The following is an 18,588-nucleotide window of genomic DNA, read 5'->3' as shown; positions in this document are numbered from 1 at the left end:
AGAGGACGAATAGAGCGCGGCCAAGGCTTTTATAGTGTAAGATAGCCCCCGCCCTTTCCTGTCGCAACACGCGAACGAGGCTTGGAACTCAAGGAGACGGAAGTGGATCTTCTGGGGGAGTACATGAGAGAACAGCATGGCTCCAGGAGGAAAAATCAACCGACCGAAGACGGTACTGGTGATCTCGGGCCTTTTATATTGGGGGGGGGGGGGGTCATTTTTGTAAACTAAGGGCAGTAATGCACATGTACTCTGTATTGCTTAGTAACAACCTTAGAGGTTCTGGTAATCTGGAAAGTCTTATTTCCCCCATCAGGATCACTCCTCACACACAGCACGATCTCCTTTGGATCTACAAACAACAAGTAGTGTAAGGACCTGCCTGAATGTTTAGGTAGGTCCTCATTACGTTGATTGTACAAAGATTGTGTGGTCAGGTTGTAAGGTGTATGGTGGTGACCCTAAAGCAGACCCTGCTCTTAAATGCAGGATGTAAAGTGGAATTTTACGCAAATTGTGACCAGGCATTGTGTGACCATTGTGACGTTCTACAGAGAAATGCCCCCGATGGGTCAGCACATGCGCAGTAGCAAACGTTACTCCAGCTGATATGTCGATCACTTGGCGTGACGTCAACACAGCGCATGCGCAGATCGTCTGAGGCATTATCTGATGCTATGCATACAGCGGGGGACTGTAGTTGTCAGATTCTGCCTCGGAGTTGTGGAGCGGGTTGTGGGTGTGTTTTGAATTGCGGGTTTTGTGTGTGTTGCAAACCACCCTTACACACAGGCAAAACCCGCCGTTCAAAACACCAAACCTGTCCTGCGACACAGACATAACACACCCTTCAGCCCACGGAAAACCCACTCTGCAACAGCGAGGCACAATCTGACAAGTACGGTCTCCCTCCGCTCTTCGCATAGCTTTGAATACCGCCCATCAAAAAATGCCTTTGATGAGCTGCGCATGCACTGTGTTTACATCATGCCAGCTCATCAACATATCAGCCGGAGTGACATTTGTTACTGCGCATGCGCAGACCCATCAGGGGCATTTTTCAGACAGGAGGCATTTCTCGATTGAACACCAGCTTTTTAACACAGAAGAGACATACTGTGTCCCCTGTACAGTACTGTGTTCTTGCCTGCCTGTTGCATGCGCAGCTCAGTGTACAATTTCAGCATCTGCCCAGGTGAATGAACACCTTGCAAATGCCTGGGAGTGATGTCACCTAGGCCCAGCCAATCAAACTAGCCAAAGATCCCAGCCTTGAAGAAGATTGAACAAAGATGGCAGCAGAGAGCGCCTGGACAGAGCATCGCTGGAGTGGAGGTGAGTAGAGTTTAATACATACCCTTCCCCCCTTCAAACTCACACACTCATCTTAAAGCGTTATCAAAACCCATAGCCCCAAATTTTTATACTGCAGCTTACCAATCATTCAACGTTGGTGTCTGCATTAGTTTTTCCTTTTTAGGCTATTTCCCTCTGTTTTCACGCGGTGATCTGGTCAAAAACACACCTCCTGTATCAGAGTGCCCCCACTCTGGATGAAGGAGCACAGGGTACTTTTGAACAGCAGCATTGTCGTTTTTGGAGTAGGGAATTGTTAGATTTACCAGCAGATTTAAATAACAAATTGAAGCCAAATTCCAGCTAATGCTTTGTAAGCAATTACAGCAAACAGTTTTCTTTCCTTTTGGGATAAAGGTTTTACATAAAATATGATCATTGTAAGCACCTCAGACAGTGGTATATGGTTTGTCTCAATCCTCTAACTGCTTCATCTGTAGGAGAAGCTTGGTCTGTTAATAGCTTGTGGACCGCATGGAGCGTAGTGACGTCAGGGGGCGGTAACACGTTTTGGAGCATGAGCAGTAGAGCTCCCTCATCAGGAGATCTACTGCGCATGCTTCGAAACGTGTTACTGCCCCCTTGACCTCACTACACCCCTTGCGGTCCATTAATGAGGCGTACGTTCCGTTGCAGCCTCAGACCACAGGACCTCCCTGGGTTAGCTCACCACATTCACAATCCCCCACCCCCTTCTCCCCTTTCTCTGCTGGTCGACTAAAGAAGACAAAGGGAAAGGAACAAAACCCTATGTGATCTGAAATGCCCGGTTTATACTGAGATCCTGTAAGTGCAATCTATTTTGGTTGTCAATAAACGTTTTTAATACTGCACTTAGGGGAGCCTTCTCCTCTTCTTATCCTGCTAGTTGGATTTGCTTCTACTCTTTTTAAAAGAGCTATCCCGGTGTGAATATAGTGTCCCCTATATCTCCTTGGATGACACTACTTCTCTACATTTGAGGATTGATCTCCTGAACAGAAGCGCCCTATGTTCCTTTTACATTCTGTAAAAAATGTTCCTTCATTACCCCGTACAGTGTGGTAAACACTGATCGTCCATTGCGAAGACTCCCAATTCCAGCTTTGATAGAGACATGCAGTAAAATAAACCTACCTTCCTGCTTACAGTCTTCTGTATAATATACACTGAGCTGCGTATACACAGCTCAGTTTACTTTCCTGGCATGGTGCCTTTGAGCGGGGATGACTGCACACATGGGTATACACAGGAGTGGCGTCATCCTCAGCCGGCCAATCAAGATGGCCGAATATCCTGGAAGAAGCTGGGGAAAAGATGCTGGCACCAGCTAAGGACCTCACAACTTTGGGACTGTTAAACCAAAGGTAAGTATTGTAAATCATATACCTTCCGTTTGATCAATATAGTCAGTTTTCGATCACTTTTGATGATATCAAGTCAATTAGCCATGGTGGAATTTTATGATTTCTGATCGATTGCACAAAATTCACCACAATGACGTCATTCTCATGCCTGCACACGGGCGTTACATCATCTGAGCACAGAGATTTGCTATAAATGTACACTGAGCTATGCATGTATGTACTTGGTGTACATAAATGCTGACAGACATAGAGAAGTGTTTATGACAGATGAGACCAATAGGTCACCAGCTCTCTGCTCATGGAGCACTGAGAAACCAGTGGTGTTTGATTGCTCAGTTTTCAATCATAGAGCCAGCAAGGGACCGATGCTTCATCCACCTGGTTAGAAGTATGATTTCTAAAACAAAAACAAAACCCAAAGTTCTCTTTTAAAGCAGGCTTAGAGTAAAGATGTTAGTTAAAACAGAGTTCCGCCCAAAAATTTAACTTCCGCTGATCGGACCCCCCCTCCTGTATAATCCAGGTATTTGCTCCCACTTCCGGGCATAAATCACCGCAGGCTCCGCTATGATCTACGCCATGTTGTCCCACCCACTGTCTTCAGGGAGACACACAGGTCCCAGAAGACAGCAGGGACCAGTGAGGATGCGCAGCAGAGAACCAGGCTGTGATTCCCTTACCAAAGATGGCGGTGCCTCCACCCGAGGGACAGATCGGCTTTGGGTGGGGACATCGCAGGCGCCCTGGACAGGTAAGTGTCCATATTTTAAAAGTCAGCAGCTGCAGTATTTGTAGCTGCTGACTTGAAAAAAAAAATTTCAGCGGAACTCCGCTTTAAGATTTCTTGGTCATCTTTACTGCAGCCATACTAAAAGAAACTGCTTTAACCTGGCAATAATTGCTGGTTTTCTGAAGTGGTCACCTTCCTGGTCTCAGGGGCCACTGTGTCACTATCTCACCTACTTCTTTGCTGGACCACCAATACAATAGACAATAAGTGCCTCTGTCTCACATAGTATCATCCTCCAGCCACTGTGAATATGCAGAAATGGGAGAGCAGCTGATGATGTTAAGACCTGTAGGTGGTCCCCTTCAGTAAGTATTAAAGATTAATTCTAGGTATGGATAGTTTATACATGGTTTCCTTTGTTCAGTGTAGGCTATATACCGTATATACCATATTTGTGAGATCCCTCTAGAAGCTGTAAATTACTGTAGCAGACACAGCTACTCCAGTGATCTCCACTTGTTTCTGGGTCCTGTGCTGAGTGGCCGGCCTAATGCATTTTGAACACGGGGTCAGAGAATTCTTTGCATTTGAATGAATGAAAAGCATTCTCTAAATCAGAGGTCTCAAACTGGTGGCCCTCCAGTTGTAAAACTACAAGTCCCATGAGGCATTGCAAGGCTGACCGTTACCAGCATGACTCCCACAGGCAGAGGCATGATGGGACTTGAAGTTTCGCAACAGCTGGAGGGCCACCAGTTTGAGACCCCTGCTAAGTGAATGAGGTGGAAAGGGTGGCATCACTGCACTGCCTCGTGCAGTTGGAGAACGCTTTGCATTCAAACAGAAAATGCAAAGCTTTCTCTGAATGCCACCTGTGCCAAGTGGCTAACCTCCTGTGTCCAGTAAGCATGAGTGTAGCCTCTCAGCATGGGACCTGGAAGCAAGTAGAGATCACTGGAACAGTGGGGTTTACTTTGATGATTTCCAGCCTCCAGGGGCATTGGCCGGATATGGTGTGTATATATAGTTACATTGGTCCAAGCTATACTTATGTATCTATATATAATATAGCCATGCCTGGAACTTTTCTTTAAATGTTTTGAGCTTTGATCATCAATTTTATTTTATTTTGCTGCTGCCCTGCTGTTGGCTGACAACACCCAGGATTTTTGTGGATTGAGTGGTTTCAACCCTGCCCAGTTTTTTTTTTTTTGCAAAACTATTCCCATTGCCTATCTCTACAACATAGCGGCTAATCATTTTATAACCCAAGATGAGAACTAGGAGGGCTCTTTGAAATAACACAGGAGCTGTGCAGAGGACAACGGATTCCTTTGAATTTCAGACAAAATTATTTTTTTTTTTTTTTTATTATTGTACAGAAATAACAAAATGCTTGCAATAGTAAATGTAACTGACCAAAAAGGAAGCAAATAAGAGAGGGAGGTCATTAGATTTTACATACACTTTAATTTTCTCCTTTGGTGTGTTTCTGCAGGACTTGCAAAAAAATCTCCTAAAACGTCGACGCTTGATTACCCGTGAGAAGCGGAGGAAGCACAAGATAATTGGAGCTATAGTCGACAAAGAACTAATAACTGTTCATCACCTCAGGAAGAGAAGGTACAGTTTTTAAACTGCTATACTAAAAGCAGAAAGGCGCTATTGCTGGGGGATTTTTTTTTCCGTACACACATTGAATAGCACAATCCCAAAAATGCTTCTTGCAAGAGTATGTATACCAGATGTATAAAATGTCAGCTAGTTGCTCTTTACTCAAGGTGAAAGGAATATACCGTGTTTTTATTAATCTTTATTATACTTTATAATGTTCATATATTAGAAAAATGGTCAATGTAAATCATTGCATCAATTTTTTTAACCAGATTTTATTTTAGAGGCTTTTTTGTAAGGTTTGCAAAGCAACGTGGTTCTGCACAAGCAACACAAAGGACAGCTCAATGCATACACATTTCAATTCCAGTATACAGCAGGGAAAAGGCCAGAGGATCTGGTTTCAGTCAATAGTGGGGCAAATACGTTCTCTCCAGCTGGACCATATGGGATTACATTTGCGCATAACATTGGGTTCAAAGTAGGTGTGTTTTCTCAAATAATATGCATTTGGAAGTAAGAAGGGGTTAGGCAAAACCCATTTCAGAGCGATCTTCCTGCGGGCAGCAAACAGTGACAAATAAAGTCAGATGATCATCCATATGGAGTCATAATGACCTAGACATCTAAATATTTTTGAAGCTAGCAGGCAGTACAATAATGTCAGTTCTTCACTGGTCTCACTATTCGATTTGATTATGATTATCCTGTCAACGATTTGATTTGATTCCGCGATGCATCATGATTCCTGCCCATGGTTTTCATAAAAAAAATGTAAGCAGTCGAAGAACTGCAGACATACTACAGGAGATGGTCAGAGACTGCAGACATACTACAGAAGATGGTCAGTGTCAGACTTCTACGTACCTGACTGGTGGGTCCGCTTGGGCAGAGGGTGGTTTCCCTTGTGTGTCACACTCACAGCCCCTGGTAGAATAAACAGGAAGCACGGGAGTGCGGAATGGTATGAGAGCCTGGTAGTAAGGTTCCAGATAGAGAAATGTAGGTAATCTTCAAGCAGCATGTAGGCAGGCTGGAACACAGGCAACAGGTGCTGAACAGGAGCAGGACAGGCAGGTCTGGACACAAGCAGGGTTCGGCAACAGACAGGCAGAGAGGTACAGAGGAGCAGGCAGTAGCGGAGTCAAGACAGGCCGAGATCAGGTGCAGGCAGAAGTCAGGGGTATCCAAGTAGCAAGCCGGGTCGTCAGGAGATCAGGGACACAAGTACAGGTAACAGGAGCAAGGACACAGGAACGCGCATGCACCAGAGCGGCCAGCACTGCGTCTATCAAGGTAACCTCTCTGACAGAGACTGCAGACATACTACAGGAGATGATCAGAGACTGCAGACATGATACAAGAGAGGGTCCGAGACTGCGGAGATAATACAAGAGAGGGTCAGAGGCTGCGGACATGATACAAGAGAGGGTCAGAGGCCGCGGACATGATACAAGAGAGGGTCAGAGGCCGCGGACATGATACAAGAGAGGGTCAGAGGCCGCGGACATGATACAAGAGAGGGTCAGAGGCCGCGGACATAATACAAGAGAGGGTCAGAGGCCGCGGACATGATACAAGAGGCCGCGGACATGATACAAGAGAGGGCCAGAGGCCGCGGACATGATACAAGAGAGGGCCAGAGGCCGCGGACATGATACAAGAGAGGGCCAGAGGCCGCGGACATGAGACAAGAGAGGGCCAGAGGCCGCGGACATGAGACAAGAGAGGGCCAGAGGCCGCGGACATGAGACAAGAGAGGGCCAGAGGCCGCGGACATGATACAAGAGAGGGCCAGAGGCCGCGGACATGATACAAGAGAGGGCCAGAGGCCGCGGACATGATACAAGAGAGGGCCAGAGGCCGCGGACATGATACAAGAGAGGGCCAAAGGCCGCGGACATGATACAAGAGAGGGCCAAAGGCCGCGGACATGATACAAGAGAGGGCCAGAGGCCGCACACATGATACAAGAGAGGGCCAGAGGCTGCGGACATCCTGCAGATGTACTACAGGAGACAGCAGGTAGGTATGATATCTTTTATTTTAAAGGGGAAAAAAATACTACCCTTTAGTACCGCTTAAATAAATAACTGAGTCTTTTGGCAGCAACTTGGATAAAATACAGGTCAACATCACTACAAAAAAAAAAAAGGAAGGCATTCCAATCAGCAAGAAGTAAACTGCTTGCAGATAAGTGGATGTTTCCAGAAGGGAAAGATTATAGGGAAATCTCAGGAATAAACTAGACATAAAAAGAGAGTACACACAGACTGGATGGGTACAGCAGAGGTGGGGGATGTGCCACTTCTATACACTCTCACCCCTCACATACATTAAGGATGACGGGCTGGTCTCTTGCCTTCGGAGCACTCCTACCATCACCGTTCCCTCCTTGCAGCTCATTGTCTGAAGCAGACTCTGTGCCTTATCCCACGGATGTAACAACTGCTGCAGGGATGTATGTCACAGCTCCGTGCGGCTCTGCGCCCACCCATCTGGGAGGTGACAGGTGTCCGGAGCTAGAAATCCCAAGGAGGGGGAAAGCGTGGGTGGGGGCCGCATGCTGATGAGCTGCAGTACCCGCCTCCTGGGGCTACATCATCCAGTCAGGGGGGGAACAGGTGCAACCAGCAGCCTGCAAATGCCATTCCAGCCATCACACTTCTGTGGGAAGGAGGGGGGGAGCCGGGATTTCGTCATGCTCAATCGCAATTAAGCTGGATTATGCATCGATGCAGAATCTGTAAAGTGTTAATAAACCCAGTAATATGAAAATAGTTAATCTGCAGCGGTGTGAACTGGCCTGGTAGAAGAAAAAACCTTTTGCCTTGTCTTGCAGATGTATTACACTAGAATAGCTGCCTGGAGGTCAGTTTTAAAACCCAGCTCCACCATGCCCTACCTCCTTTAGAACAACCCTCGGCACCCTTTATTTAAAACAAATTACATATACACACTTTGTCTAAGGGTATTTTGTCCTGCAGAGAATTGCACCAAATAATGATATATCACATCCTTCCGTGCAGCAGTTTCCTGTGAGCCCAGGGCAGTTTGATGACACTTCCCCAGGTGAAGGAAGGGTCCCCTGACAACCTGGGCTCACATGAAGGGGGTTGAATGGTGCAGAACACTCATCCAGGAAGAGAATCCACGCAGGATCACAGATTGTTGAGATTGTAGGGTAGGGGTGCCCAACCTTTTGAAGAGCGAGAGCCACTTAAGCGACTTGGTAACTGGTTACGAGCCACAGTAAGCGGAGCGAGTGGATAATGGTTCCGTGTGCACTCTGCATATGCAGAGCGGACACAGACACAGCCCACTCTACCCTATGGGCCCTCCAATCCCATCCGCCCAGACGGAAGGGGACGGATCCCCTTCTGTTTTTTTTAGCGGTTCCCTCCATAGAGGTGAATAAAGGGTCCGATTGGGTCAGACTGATTGCATGAAAGGGGCCCAAATTGCAACTACCACCATTTGATTCAAAAAGATCTCTGTGTTCAGATTATACTAATGTTTTAAGTGTGCTTTCATGTAAAAAAGATGACAGTGAAAGGGTTAAGGAATCCTCTAATTAGAAAAGCATAGCGACCACTACTGTTGACTCTCCTCCTGAAAATGCTAGTTGCCCGGCTGTCATGCTTATCCCTTTCAATACATGTATGCACATGTTGGTAAACACCAGTTTGGTGTGTAAACTGATAACGGTATTTGATTTCATTTGGATGAAATGTATGACACACACATACAATTACATGCTGCAATACAAGGTTAGCCTGTATATAAAAATGGTCTTTGGACTGCGTTAGTGAGTGTTATGTGCTAGTTTATCAAAGTTCTTCTAATATTATACAGTATGGCTCACTCTGTGTGTTCTTCATTTTTATATATATATTATTAATTTTTATTTTTATTTAAATCTAGTTCCAGTGCAAGAGCAAATATCACACTGTCCGGAAAGAAGAAGAGAAAATTGATAAAGCAGCTACAGCATGTTCAAAAGAAAAAAGAGCAAATGGATGGTACTGTTAAGAATTTTAGTCCACACAAAGTTATTTCTGTTTAATGGGAGAGTATAGGGGATTTGTAATGAGTTCATATCTTGAATTTATATATACAGTTTTTGTTAACCTTTTCAGCCCACCAGCTGTAAATAACCCATCGTCATCACAATGCTCATGCTGAGGGAACATCAATGCATAACTCCAGGCAGTGTAAAATATTTAAAATTGACCCTTACGCCCAAGCGAATGGAATAATATATTGGTTTTTTTTTTTGTTTTTTTTTTGTGCTCATACACATATCCATACTTGCCTTAATCTTTGCCTTGTCCTTATAACTGCTAGCTGCCTGGTCCTCTTATCTGCAGCACAACAGAGAAGAAGACTGTGGAAATGTGGATTATTAAACTAATGCCCCATACGCACGGTCAGACATTCCGACAACAAAATCCGTCTGATTTTTTTCCAACAACTTTTGGCCTAAACTTGTCTTGCATACACACCGTTGCACAAAGTTGTCGGAAAATCCGATCTTTCAGAACACAGTGACGTAAAACACGTACGACGGGACTATAAAGAGCGCAGTAGCCAATAGCTTTCATCTCGTAATTTATTGTGAGCATGCATGGCACTTTGTCCGTTGGAATTGTCTACACACGATCGGAATTAAAACGATCGTATTTTGTTGTTGGAAAATTTTAGATCCCGCGCTCAAACTTTGTGTGTCGGAAATTCCGACGGAAAAAGTCCAATGGAGCCCACACACGATCAGATTTTCCGACAACAAGATCCGATCGCACATTTTCCGGTCGGAAAGTCTGACCGTGTGTACAGGGCATTAGGATAACCATACAGACCTCAGCTTCTCTTGTTCAGCCTTGTACAATGTAGATGGAGGAATCTCCCGTTGGCTGTTTTATTTAGAAAGCCACAGCACCTAAGGCTGTCAGAATACCCAAACAGTGACTGCATTTGATTGGATGCAGTCACTGATCGGCTGACTATTTTCCACCAGGCTTATTTGATTTTTAAGTCAAAGTTTGTCCAGCCTGGTGGTGCTAGCAGGGCCACCCATCACGTGAATTTTAGGCTGATTCAGCGGCGGTCGCCAGAAATTCGAGCAATGTATTATTCTGTTAAAAAATAAAATAAAAAAATAGCATTATATTGTTCATCAGCTGGGAGGGAAGGGCATCAATTTTAACTGTTTTATCACTGCTTGGATTTAGACTTTACTTTTCATTGTGGAACTAGGAGCCTGCATCGGCAGCACTGGTCTCCACTGAATGCTTGGAAACCATTTTCACTGATTCGGGATCACTGTAACAGCCAATTACCTGGGTTTGCTAGGGGCCTATTCTGCAGTCACACAAGCCTTTAGGGCAAGGTCCGCCCAATTTCTTGCGAATCGTGACAACGGAGGCTCTAAGTGCTCTCATGCCTACCCCTGCAGAGTCCATGTCTGATCTTCATGTGGCTAAAGAAGAGGCTGAGTCACTGGTTGGAGGGACCATCTCTAACTCAGGTCTCCTGATGAGATTATTTTTGAGGCAGTCTCCTGCCATTACTTCAGATGTACCAGAGACTTTTTTGGCCCTTATTGATGCAGTACGAACTACTCTGCATCTCAAGGATCAGCCTTCTATGTCCAGCTTTGGGTCTTTCAGAGCACCTGTGGCAGTGGCGGCTGGTGAAGTTTTAAGATGGGGGGGCGCTAGACCACGCCCACCCTTTTGACCCATCCCACTTCTCATAAGCCCCACCCATTATAGAATCCACCAACTCCGTCCCCTGTAGTACATCATATACAAGGCTCTACATTATACACAGGGCTCTATACTTCATATACCAGGCTCTACATTATAGACAGGGCTCTGTACATCATATACCAGGCTCTACATTATACACCAGGTTCTAATGACACATCAATATGTCTGACAGCCCAGCCACACTCCTCGTTCACCAGAGTAAAAAAAACAGGAAACACAAAAAAGGTGCTCGGGAAACAGCAATAGGCAGAGGTCACCGCAGACAATGAAGTACAAGAAAGCCTAATAAAATAAAACAAATACAGTCATCACATTTAGTGACTGCAATAATGCAATATCTTACATGTTTTCCTTTAGTGGTGGGATCAGAGGGATGGTGATGATCAGAGACAGAAGGATGGAGGTGGGGTGGGGAGTTGGATCAGTGGTGGGTGGGATGGGATCAGGGACAGAGGGATGGATCAGGGACAGAGGGGTGGATCAGGGACAGAGAGATGGTGGGTGGGATGGACCAGGGACACAGAGATGGTAGGTGTGATGGATCAGGGACAGAAGGATGGTGGGATGGATCAGGGACAGAGAGATGGTGGGTGGGATGGACCAGGGACAGAGAGATGGTAGGTGGGATGGATCAGGGACAGAAGGACGGTGGGAAGGATCAGGGACAGAGAGATGGTGGGTGGGATGGATCAGGGAGAGAAGAAGGAAGGTGGGATGGATCAGGGACAGAAGGACGGTGGGATGGATCAGGGACAGAGAGATGGTGGGTGGGATGGATCAGGGAGAGAAGGACGGTGGGATGGATCAGGGACAGAGAGATGGTGGGTGGGAGGGATCAGGGACAGAGATATGGTTGGTGGGATGGATCAGGGACAGAGAGATGGTAGGTGGGATGGATCAGGGACAGAAGGATGGTGGGTGGGTGGGATGGATCAGGGACAGAGAGCTGGTGGGTGGGATGAATCAGGGACAGAGGGATGGTGGGTGGGTGGAATGGATCAGGGACAGAGAGCTGGTGGGTGGGATGAATCAGGGACAGAGGGATGGTGGGTGGGATGGATCAGGGATCAGGGACAGAGAGATGGTGGTTGGGATGAATCAGGGACAGAGGGATGGGTGGGTGGGGGGAGGCTTCATATGGGCTGTGTGTTTCACAAGAGCCTCCACTGGTATAGACTACATTAAAAGGCTAAACATTTTGAACTGGCATACAAATTGTTCTTTAGGTTTAAAGGCAGGAGAAATTGGCTTAAAGCTCACAAAAAAATCAAAGGCAGTGAGCAAATCTTCAATATTACATATCGATAAAGATTTACTACTACATACTAAAGGGACAGAAGTCATCAGATGATACACAGAATGCAAGCACGATGCGGAGAATATTTGTCAACTACTAAAAAGGCTTCTATTGAAACCACAGCTACAGGAGGTAAAGCTGAACAGCAACCACGACCATGCAGACATAGCAGCGGGACCTAGGCATTCACATCCAGATGCAATACACTGTCAGGGTTTGATGAGTATATTTTAGTGAAGCAGTGGGGAACTTTTGCTAAAGGTAATGTTATCCTGGGGTGTTGGGGGGGGGGGGGGGGGGGTAAAACACTGGAAAGAGTGTTGGTTTCCGAATGGCCAACAAGTGCCTATACTAGATGTCACTGTCTGCAGTAGACAGGCTTTTGGAGAGATTCAGGTCTGACTACCAAACCGAGACACAGCAAATCCAGTGGAGATAATAGAAGTGCTGCCCGTGTGAAGCCTCCCCCTCCATCCATCCTGTAGCTCTGCCCCCCTCCTGTGGATTTCCAGCAATGCATCGCCATCTACCTTGTTGTTTCATAGTGCAGCAGCAGTTCACATTCCTCTGCTCCTCCGCTCGGCGCACTGATCCGACAGGGGAAGACCGGAAGTGACGGCTAACTAGTCTGTCACTCAAACCCATAGCATAGTAAACCTATGGGCGCCGGGCGGATGCAGATCGGCATTTGTAGTTGCGCCACAAGGCGGGTTAAAACCCCCGCAAATGAAGCGCCGCGTCTGCAATCTTGTGATTGCGTTGACGTGGCGCTTCACATAGTGCACTGTGTCCAGCGCTGCACTGTGTCCGGCGCTCGTACACAGTGCACTCAAGGACTTTTTTTAATTTTTTTTTTTTAAAGGGCCATTTAAAAAAAAAAAGAATTTTTTTTTTTCAATTTTTTTTTTTTTTTTTTTTTTTTTTTTTTTTTGTGACTGCCTGGAGGGGGGGCGGCGCCCGGGCGCCCCCTATGGACGGGCCGCCACTGTGGTTAAAAACGGGGTTTTACAAATTTGCTTTGAATCTAGGGGACGGCTAAAAAAGTTAGGAGCCAGTTTTTCTTTTAACCAACAAAGCTTACAGGTAGAACATGTTCACGAAGGTGAACGTTAACCCTTTCGCTGCCACAGCTGTTTTTGCAGGGTTTGTTAGGCTTGCAGATTACATAAAACCCCCAAAATATTATATAGTTTCTGAAAGCAGACACCCTAGAGCAGTGATGGCGAACCTTGGGACTCCAGATGTTTTGGAACTACGTTTCCCATGATGCTCATGCACTCTGCAGTGTAGTGGAGCATCATGGGAGATTTAGTTGCAAAACATCTGGGGTGCCAAGGTTCGCCATCACTGCCCTAGAGCATGGATCCTCAAACTACGGCCCTCCAGCTGTTGCGAAACTACACATCCCATGAGACATTGTAAAACTGACATTCACAGACATGACTAGGCATGATGGGAATTGTTGTTCCTGAACAACTGGAGGGCCATAGTTTGAATACCCATGCCCTAGAGAATAAAATAGTGATAGTTCCAATTTTTTATGTCATACGACATGTGGTACAACATGACTCACCCTAGCGCTACCGCATGGTGAAAGTTAATGAGCTGAATATCAGTGCACAGGCTGTTATATCCTAAAACATCTAAATAGCAAAGAATGTCGGTAACACAAATGCTTCTTTGTGTAAACCTTTTATTGGAGCACAACAAGCAGTGCTATATCTGAAATGCTAAAGTTAATCTTAGGGGGCACAAAAACACAATAAATTACCCAATTTTTTTGGTAAAATAATTTCAGTAAAAGCTGAGGCTGCGCAATGTAAAAAGATACCCAACGTCAAACCTTATATTTGTTAGCACCTCTAAAATGGCGGTAAACTTCAGTACCCTATATTTTCCAAAGGCGACACTTTAAAAGCCTCTATAGGTCAGTTTAGCATTACAAAGGACATCTGGTGCTAGAGTTATTGATCTCATTCCAGCATTTATGACGATATGTAACATGTAATGCAGTCACTGTTTTCAGGCATAGGCCCCCCGACGCGTGCGTTTACGTGTTTATGTGTGTATATGTAGTGATGGGGGGATCAATTTTTTTTTCCATCACATAGGGGCCAAAAAGTGATGGTGACTTTTTTTTTTTTTTTGGGTGCCAGGTTCTCTTTTATGAGACATCCAGGGTCTAAAAGGCCCTCCATATCTCTCCTGTGCTCCACTGAATGTAATGGATTGCTCCTCGCACTGTATTCAAGGAGAGCAGACGTGTGTGCTCTCCTCCTTCCCCTCTTCCCGACGGCACCTGCTATGCAGAGCCTCGGATACATAGTAGGGGGGTGCGTGGAAGCATCCGGCAGCCCAGGTGCCAGGATGCAATTTCTTGTCGCCATGGCAACCTGGTATTTGTTTAGCCCTGGTTACAAAGACCTTTCCATTACATGTAATATTTGTTTTATGTGGACTGGAAGAACCCTGAAGGGTTCTGGATCCCATCTGAGCTTGTGTTGGACTGTTCCCCATTGGGTGGGAATTTGTTAAATGGTGACCTACACCCACTATACCCGCTGTAGAACAGTCCGTGATTCACCCTAGCAGGAAAATCACCAGGGCAGTAGAGAACGTGCTTAACTTTTAAGGATTCTACTGATCAATTGGAATCCCTCCTTAACACTCATTTTTCACTGATGGGTGCTAACCTTCGCCCTACTATGGCTACAGTACTATTGCTAGCTCTTACTGTGCTAGAATTGTTTAAATCTCTCGAGATCTCTCCACCTGTGCATTAGACCCCTTCTTGTTTGTGGGCCTAGAGCAGATATCAGTTGTGATAGCTCATTAAAAGCACCTAAACTTGTATCACATATGGGACTGGTACTCTGGTTATAGGAAGTAGATGTTTTGTCGAGGGAGCATATGGGTCTTTGAGGGGTGCTAACCTTGATGTTGTCATCAAGGACATCATGACAGGTCAAATCATTCACATGCCTCAGCATAAGAAGCCCAAAGAAAAGTTGGTGGAGTACCGTCTTTCATCTACTTCTAGAGCAGGTGTATCAAAATCCATTCTCCGACAGGCCACAAGGCTGGAAGCAACAAAGCTGCTAAAACCTTGGAGAAACCTTCAACATGAAAGGTGTGCCCCCACTTTTCCAAACAAGAGGATGGTTATTCTTCCAGGTTATTGGATTTTATACCCTATAGATATTTAGGTGTAGATAGCTAGTTCCCCTTTTAGGTTCCACATGCTAATCCCTTGCCTCTGGCAGTCGGTTCATCTATTCACCCTCCTACACCTTGTGCCACCACAGAGAATAACTGGTCTCCTCTGCCTAGAGTCTCTGACTCTAATTCGTGTGTCATTTTGGCCTCTAGAGTAGTGTCCCATCCTCTCCCTCTGTGGAACTTTTTTAATTTTGGGCATGTGAGAACCCCCAGAGGGACCCCCTAACCTTCCTGGTAAAACTGGGGCCAAATTCAGCTGTCCTTTGCCTTAACCTGTTACTTCCCAGTGTTGGCTCCTAGGTTTATCCTAGTGTCTTTTCTTGGCATCCTCATTGTAGGAAGACATACAACCTCCTGTGAAGTGAGAATTTTTTCAACTATACACTAGCAAAATTCAGCCTGGTCTTGCTTCATCAGGTTTAGGCACTAGAAGTTGGCCATCACTTTAGGTGGTGGCAACAAGCATAGCTCTGTCGTGTAGGGGTCCCCAGCACTGTTGCACTAAGACTCCTCAGGTAATTCCCCGTCTCTCATCTTTGGCAGGGAAATCTGGTCTTTTCAGGTTTGCACCTCCCATTTCCTCATGTTCTACTTCTGCCCCACATACTCTGCTGTCACGGGTATAGTTCCTCAGCAGACCTGAGTTTCTGTCTGTAAGTATCATGTAGCTCCTGAGCTGATCCCTCAGCTTTCCCACACTTGACTTTTTCACCCTATCTTCAAGGCGTTCCACTCATTGGATAAATTAATATCTCCAGAGATGCATTCTGGATTTCATGAACAGGTGGTTCGTTCTTGTGGAATTCCTCTCAGGTTCTCCTTGCTTGGACACCATCTATAAACAGGTGTTCTTCCTGCATCAGAAGTAGCCTGGTTCCATATCCACACTGATTGCCTTAATGGCTATTCTCTAGAACAGTGGTCATCAACCCTGTCCTCAGTTTTATGTATTACCTTGGGGAGATGCAGACTAGAATACTGCAATCACTGAGCAGCAAATGATATCACCTGTGATGTATTTCAGTTATCTTGCAAACCTGGCCTGTTAGTGGGCCCTGAGGACAGGGTTGATGACCACTGCTCTAGAAGTCAATTCTTCTCAGCTAGAAGCTTCTGGACATAGAGGTGAGGCACACACCAAGGTGTTTCTCCAGACCGTGCTGCAGTTAAAGAACTGTCTGTGGGTGGAACATGCTAGTGTCTTGGTGTAGGTGTCCTCTATCAGGATCAGGATAAAGACTCTGTGGGACCTGTAAACCCAAAATTAGGCCTCCTCTCCCTTCTCTGATCCACAGATTTCTAAAGAAGGCCTTTATGGCAGTGCTCCCTGTTTTAGATTCTCTCTGGTGAATATTTTTCACTGTTCTTTTGGTTTGGCTGAAAAACGAAGACTAAACCCTGGCATAAACAGATTGCAGATTGCCAGTCTTGAGCAGCTTGTGTCACTGATGACACATTAATAAATCTAAATGGCCTCAGAGAATCTTTTGCTAAAGCTTTTCTGCTAAATAATGAATTGAGAGCTCAGTCTGGTCCAAGTCAATTATAGCAAGTCCAGTATATTTCACAATGATGACTTGAGCATTCTAAACATCAGCCTATCATGCCCAGTAGCTGTATACACCAACTTCAAGTATCTGGGAATACAAGTGCAGCCGCCCCTGACCTCTTTCATATCTACTATCTTGACCATGGATATACAAGCCTTGAAAAACAGAATAGAAAACCATCCCCTTAACCTTAGGCAGAGTAAGGTAGAGTAACCTAGGTAGAGTCTCCATATAGAGAATCTCCATATAAATGTAAGGGGTGGTTTAGAATTCACCACCTATTGTATTGATCAGACCTGCTGCTAACAAGTTTGTTCTTTCTTCCTTAGTTGAACCTCAATCAAGACCTAAAAAGGCCAGTCTTGACATGGACATTCAAAGCAGCACCACAAAAAAGAAATCCAAGAAACCTCAGCGGGATGTGGAAATGGGAGATGTGACTCTGGAGACCATAACATAGACAACACTCTTGTTTAGCAATTACATTGATGGAACATAATCTGGACTTATGCATATTGGTTTCATGCCATACTTCGGGGCACATTGGTATCACCACAGGACAAAAATTGTTTTATTGGAAGCAGGACATTAAACAGAAACTTGTCATGAGGAATAACTGGATACTGCCAATGTTGACCTCTCCTGAAAATGCTAGTTTTCTGGCTGTTATATTATTTTGCTTTAGTGTTTTGAATCGCTTACCTGGAACAAATATGCAAATAAGAACTTACTTGTTCTGAGTCGGTGACTCCTAAAATATTGACATCAACAAGTCAGTTGAACATTTGGGTGGCTAGCATTTCCGGCAGGTCAGTAATGATAGCCCCTGTATTTCTCTCATTACAAATTGATATATATTCTCACCTGTAGGTCTCCCATCTTCAGTTCATGTTGTCAACAAACAGTTCTTTCTCCTATAAGTTAAAGAAGGATTGAATATACACACTAAAATGGACCCAGTGTTATAAATGATCCTGTACGAATAGACAGAATACGTACTATTTGTCAATAGGTATATTGATTAATCAAACCAGTTTCTGGTGATTATACTAGCTGCAGATGCTGTACCTTTGTTCAAGTGTTTTGTTCTTATATTTTTCCATAATGATGTGTCTTTAGTTAATTTTATAAATAAAATTTCACATAGCTTACATTTTGTAATATATGTATGTATTGTAGTTGCTTCTGGATAAAGCTGAGGGTCAGATGTAAGTTTTAAGTCCACTTTAATAAACCATGGTAAACATTTTTAAAATGTATGCAGAACGTGATTGGTGCAACTGGTACACTTTGCAAATTCTTTTTCAAAATAGCTTATTTTATTTTAGTATTTATAAATGTATAAGTGCATACTTTTTAATATGGGGTAAATAATTCACAGCATTCATATTTATTAAAGTACAGTAACATCCTGGCATTATTGTGGCTATTCAAAGCAATGGTAATGGGAAAATTATTATTATACAGGACGCTTTACAACATTAGGGCAGACATTACAATTCATTTAAAATTACATTTTATAACCCATCCCAGTGAAGACAAAAGGTAACAGTATACAAGTTTAAAAACAAAATAAAAAAAAGTTTGCACCTGAACTTATTATTTGCCTCCACTGTGCTATCTATACCATTAATTTCTATTTACTGATACTATTTAAAGCAGTTGTAAAAGTTGGACATGTTTTACCTTAATGTATTCCCCACAT

The 18,588-nt window shown here is 44.7% G+C and overlaps 1 protein-coding gene across 1 annotated transcript; it reads left to right on the top strand.

Annotated features, from left to right (window-relative positions):
• The first annotated feature begins 20 nt into the window (after positions 1–20).
• Positions 21–18,138, top strand: CUNH11orf98 (chromosome unknown C11orf98 homolog). Its single transcript, XM_077455859.1, has 4 exons — positions 21–172; positions 4,931–5,055; positions 8,971–9,068; positions 17,213–18,138. Exons 1-4 carry the CDS (start codon positions 137–139, stop codon positions 17,341–17,343), a joined length of 390 nt encoding a protein of 129 aa, XP_077311985.1. The 5' UTR covers positions 21–136; the 3' UTR covers positions 17,344–18,138.
• Positions 18,139–18,588: the final 450 nt, after the last annotated feature.

The sequence above is a fragment of the Lithobates pipiens genome, unplaced genomic scaffold, assembly GCF_037356315.1.
Source record: "Lithobates pipiens isolate NorthernLeopardFrog02 unplaced genomic scaffold, aLitPip1_a1.2 Scaffold_10, whole genome shotgun sequence".
Classification (NCBI taxonomy): domain Eukaryota; kingdom Metazoa; phylum Chordata; class Amphibia; order Anura; family Ranidae; genus Lithobates; species Lithobates pipiens.
Note: the sequence above shows the minus strand (reverse complement) of the source record. Positions and strands in the feature narration are given on the sequence as shown.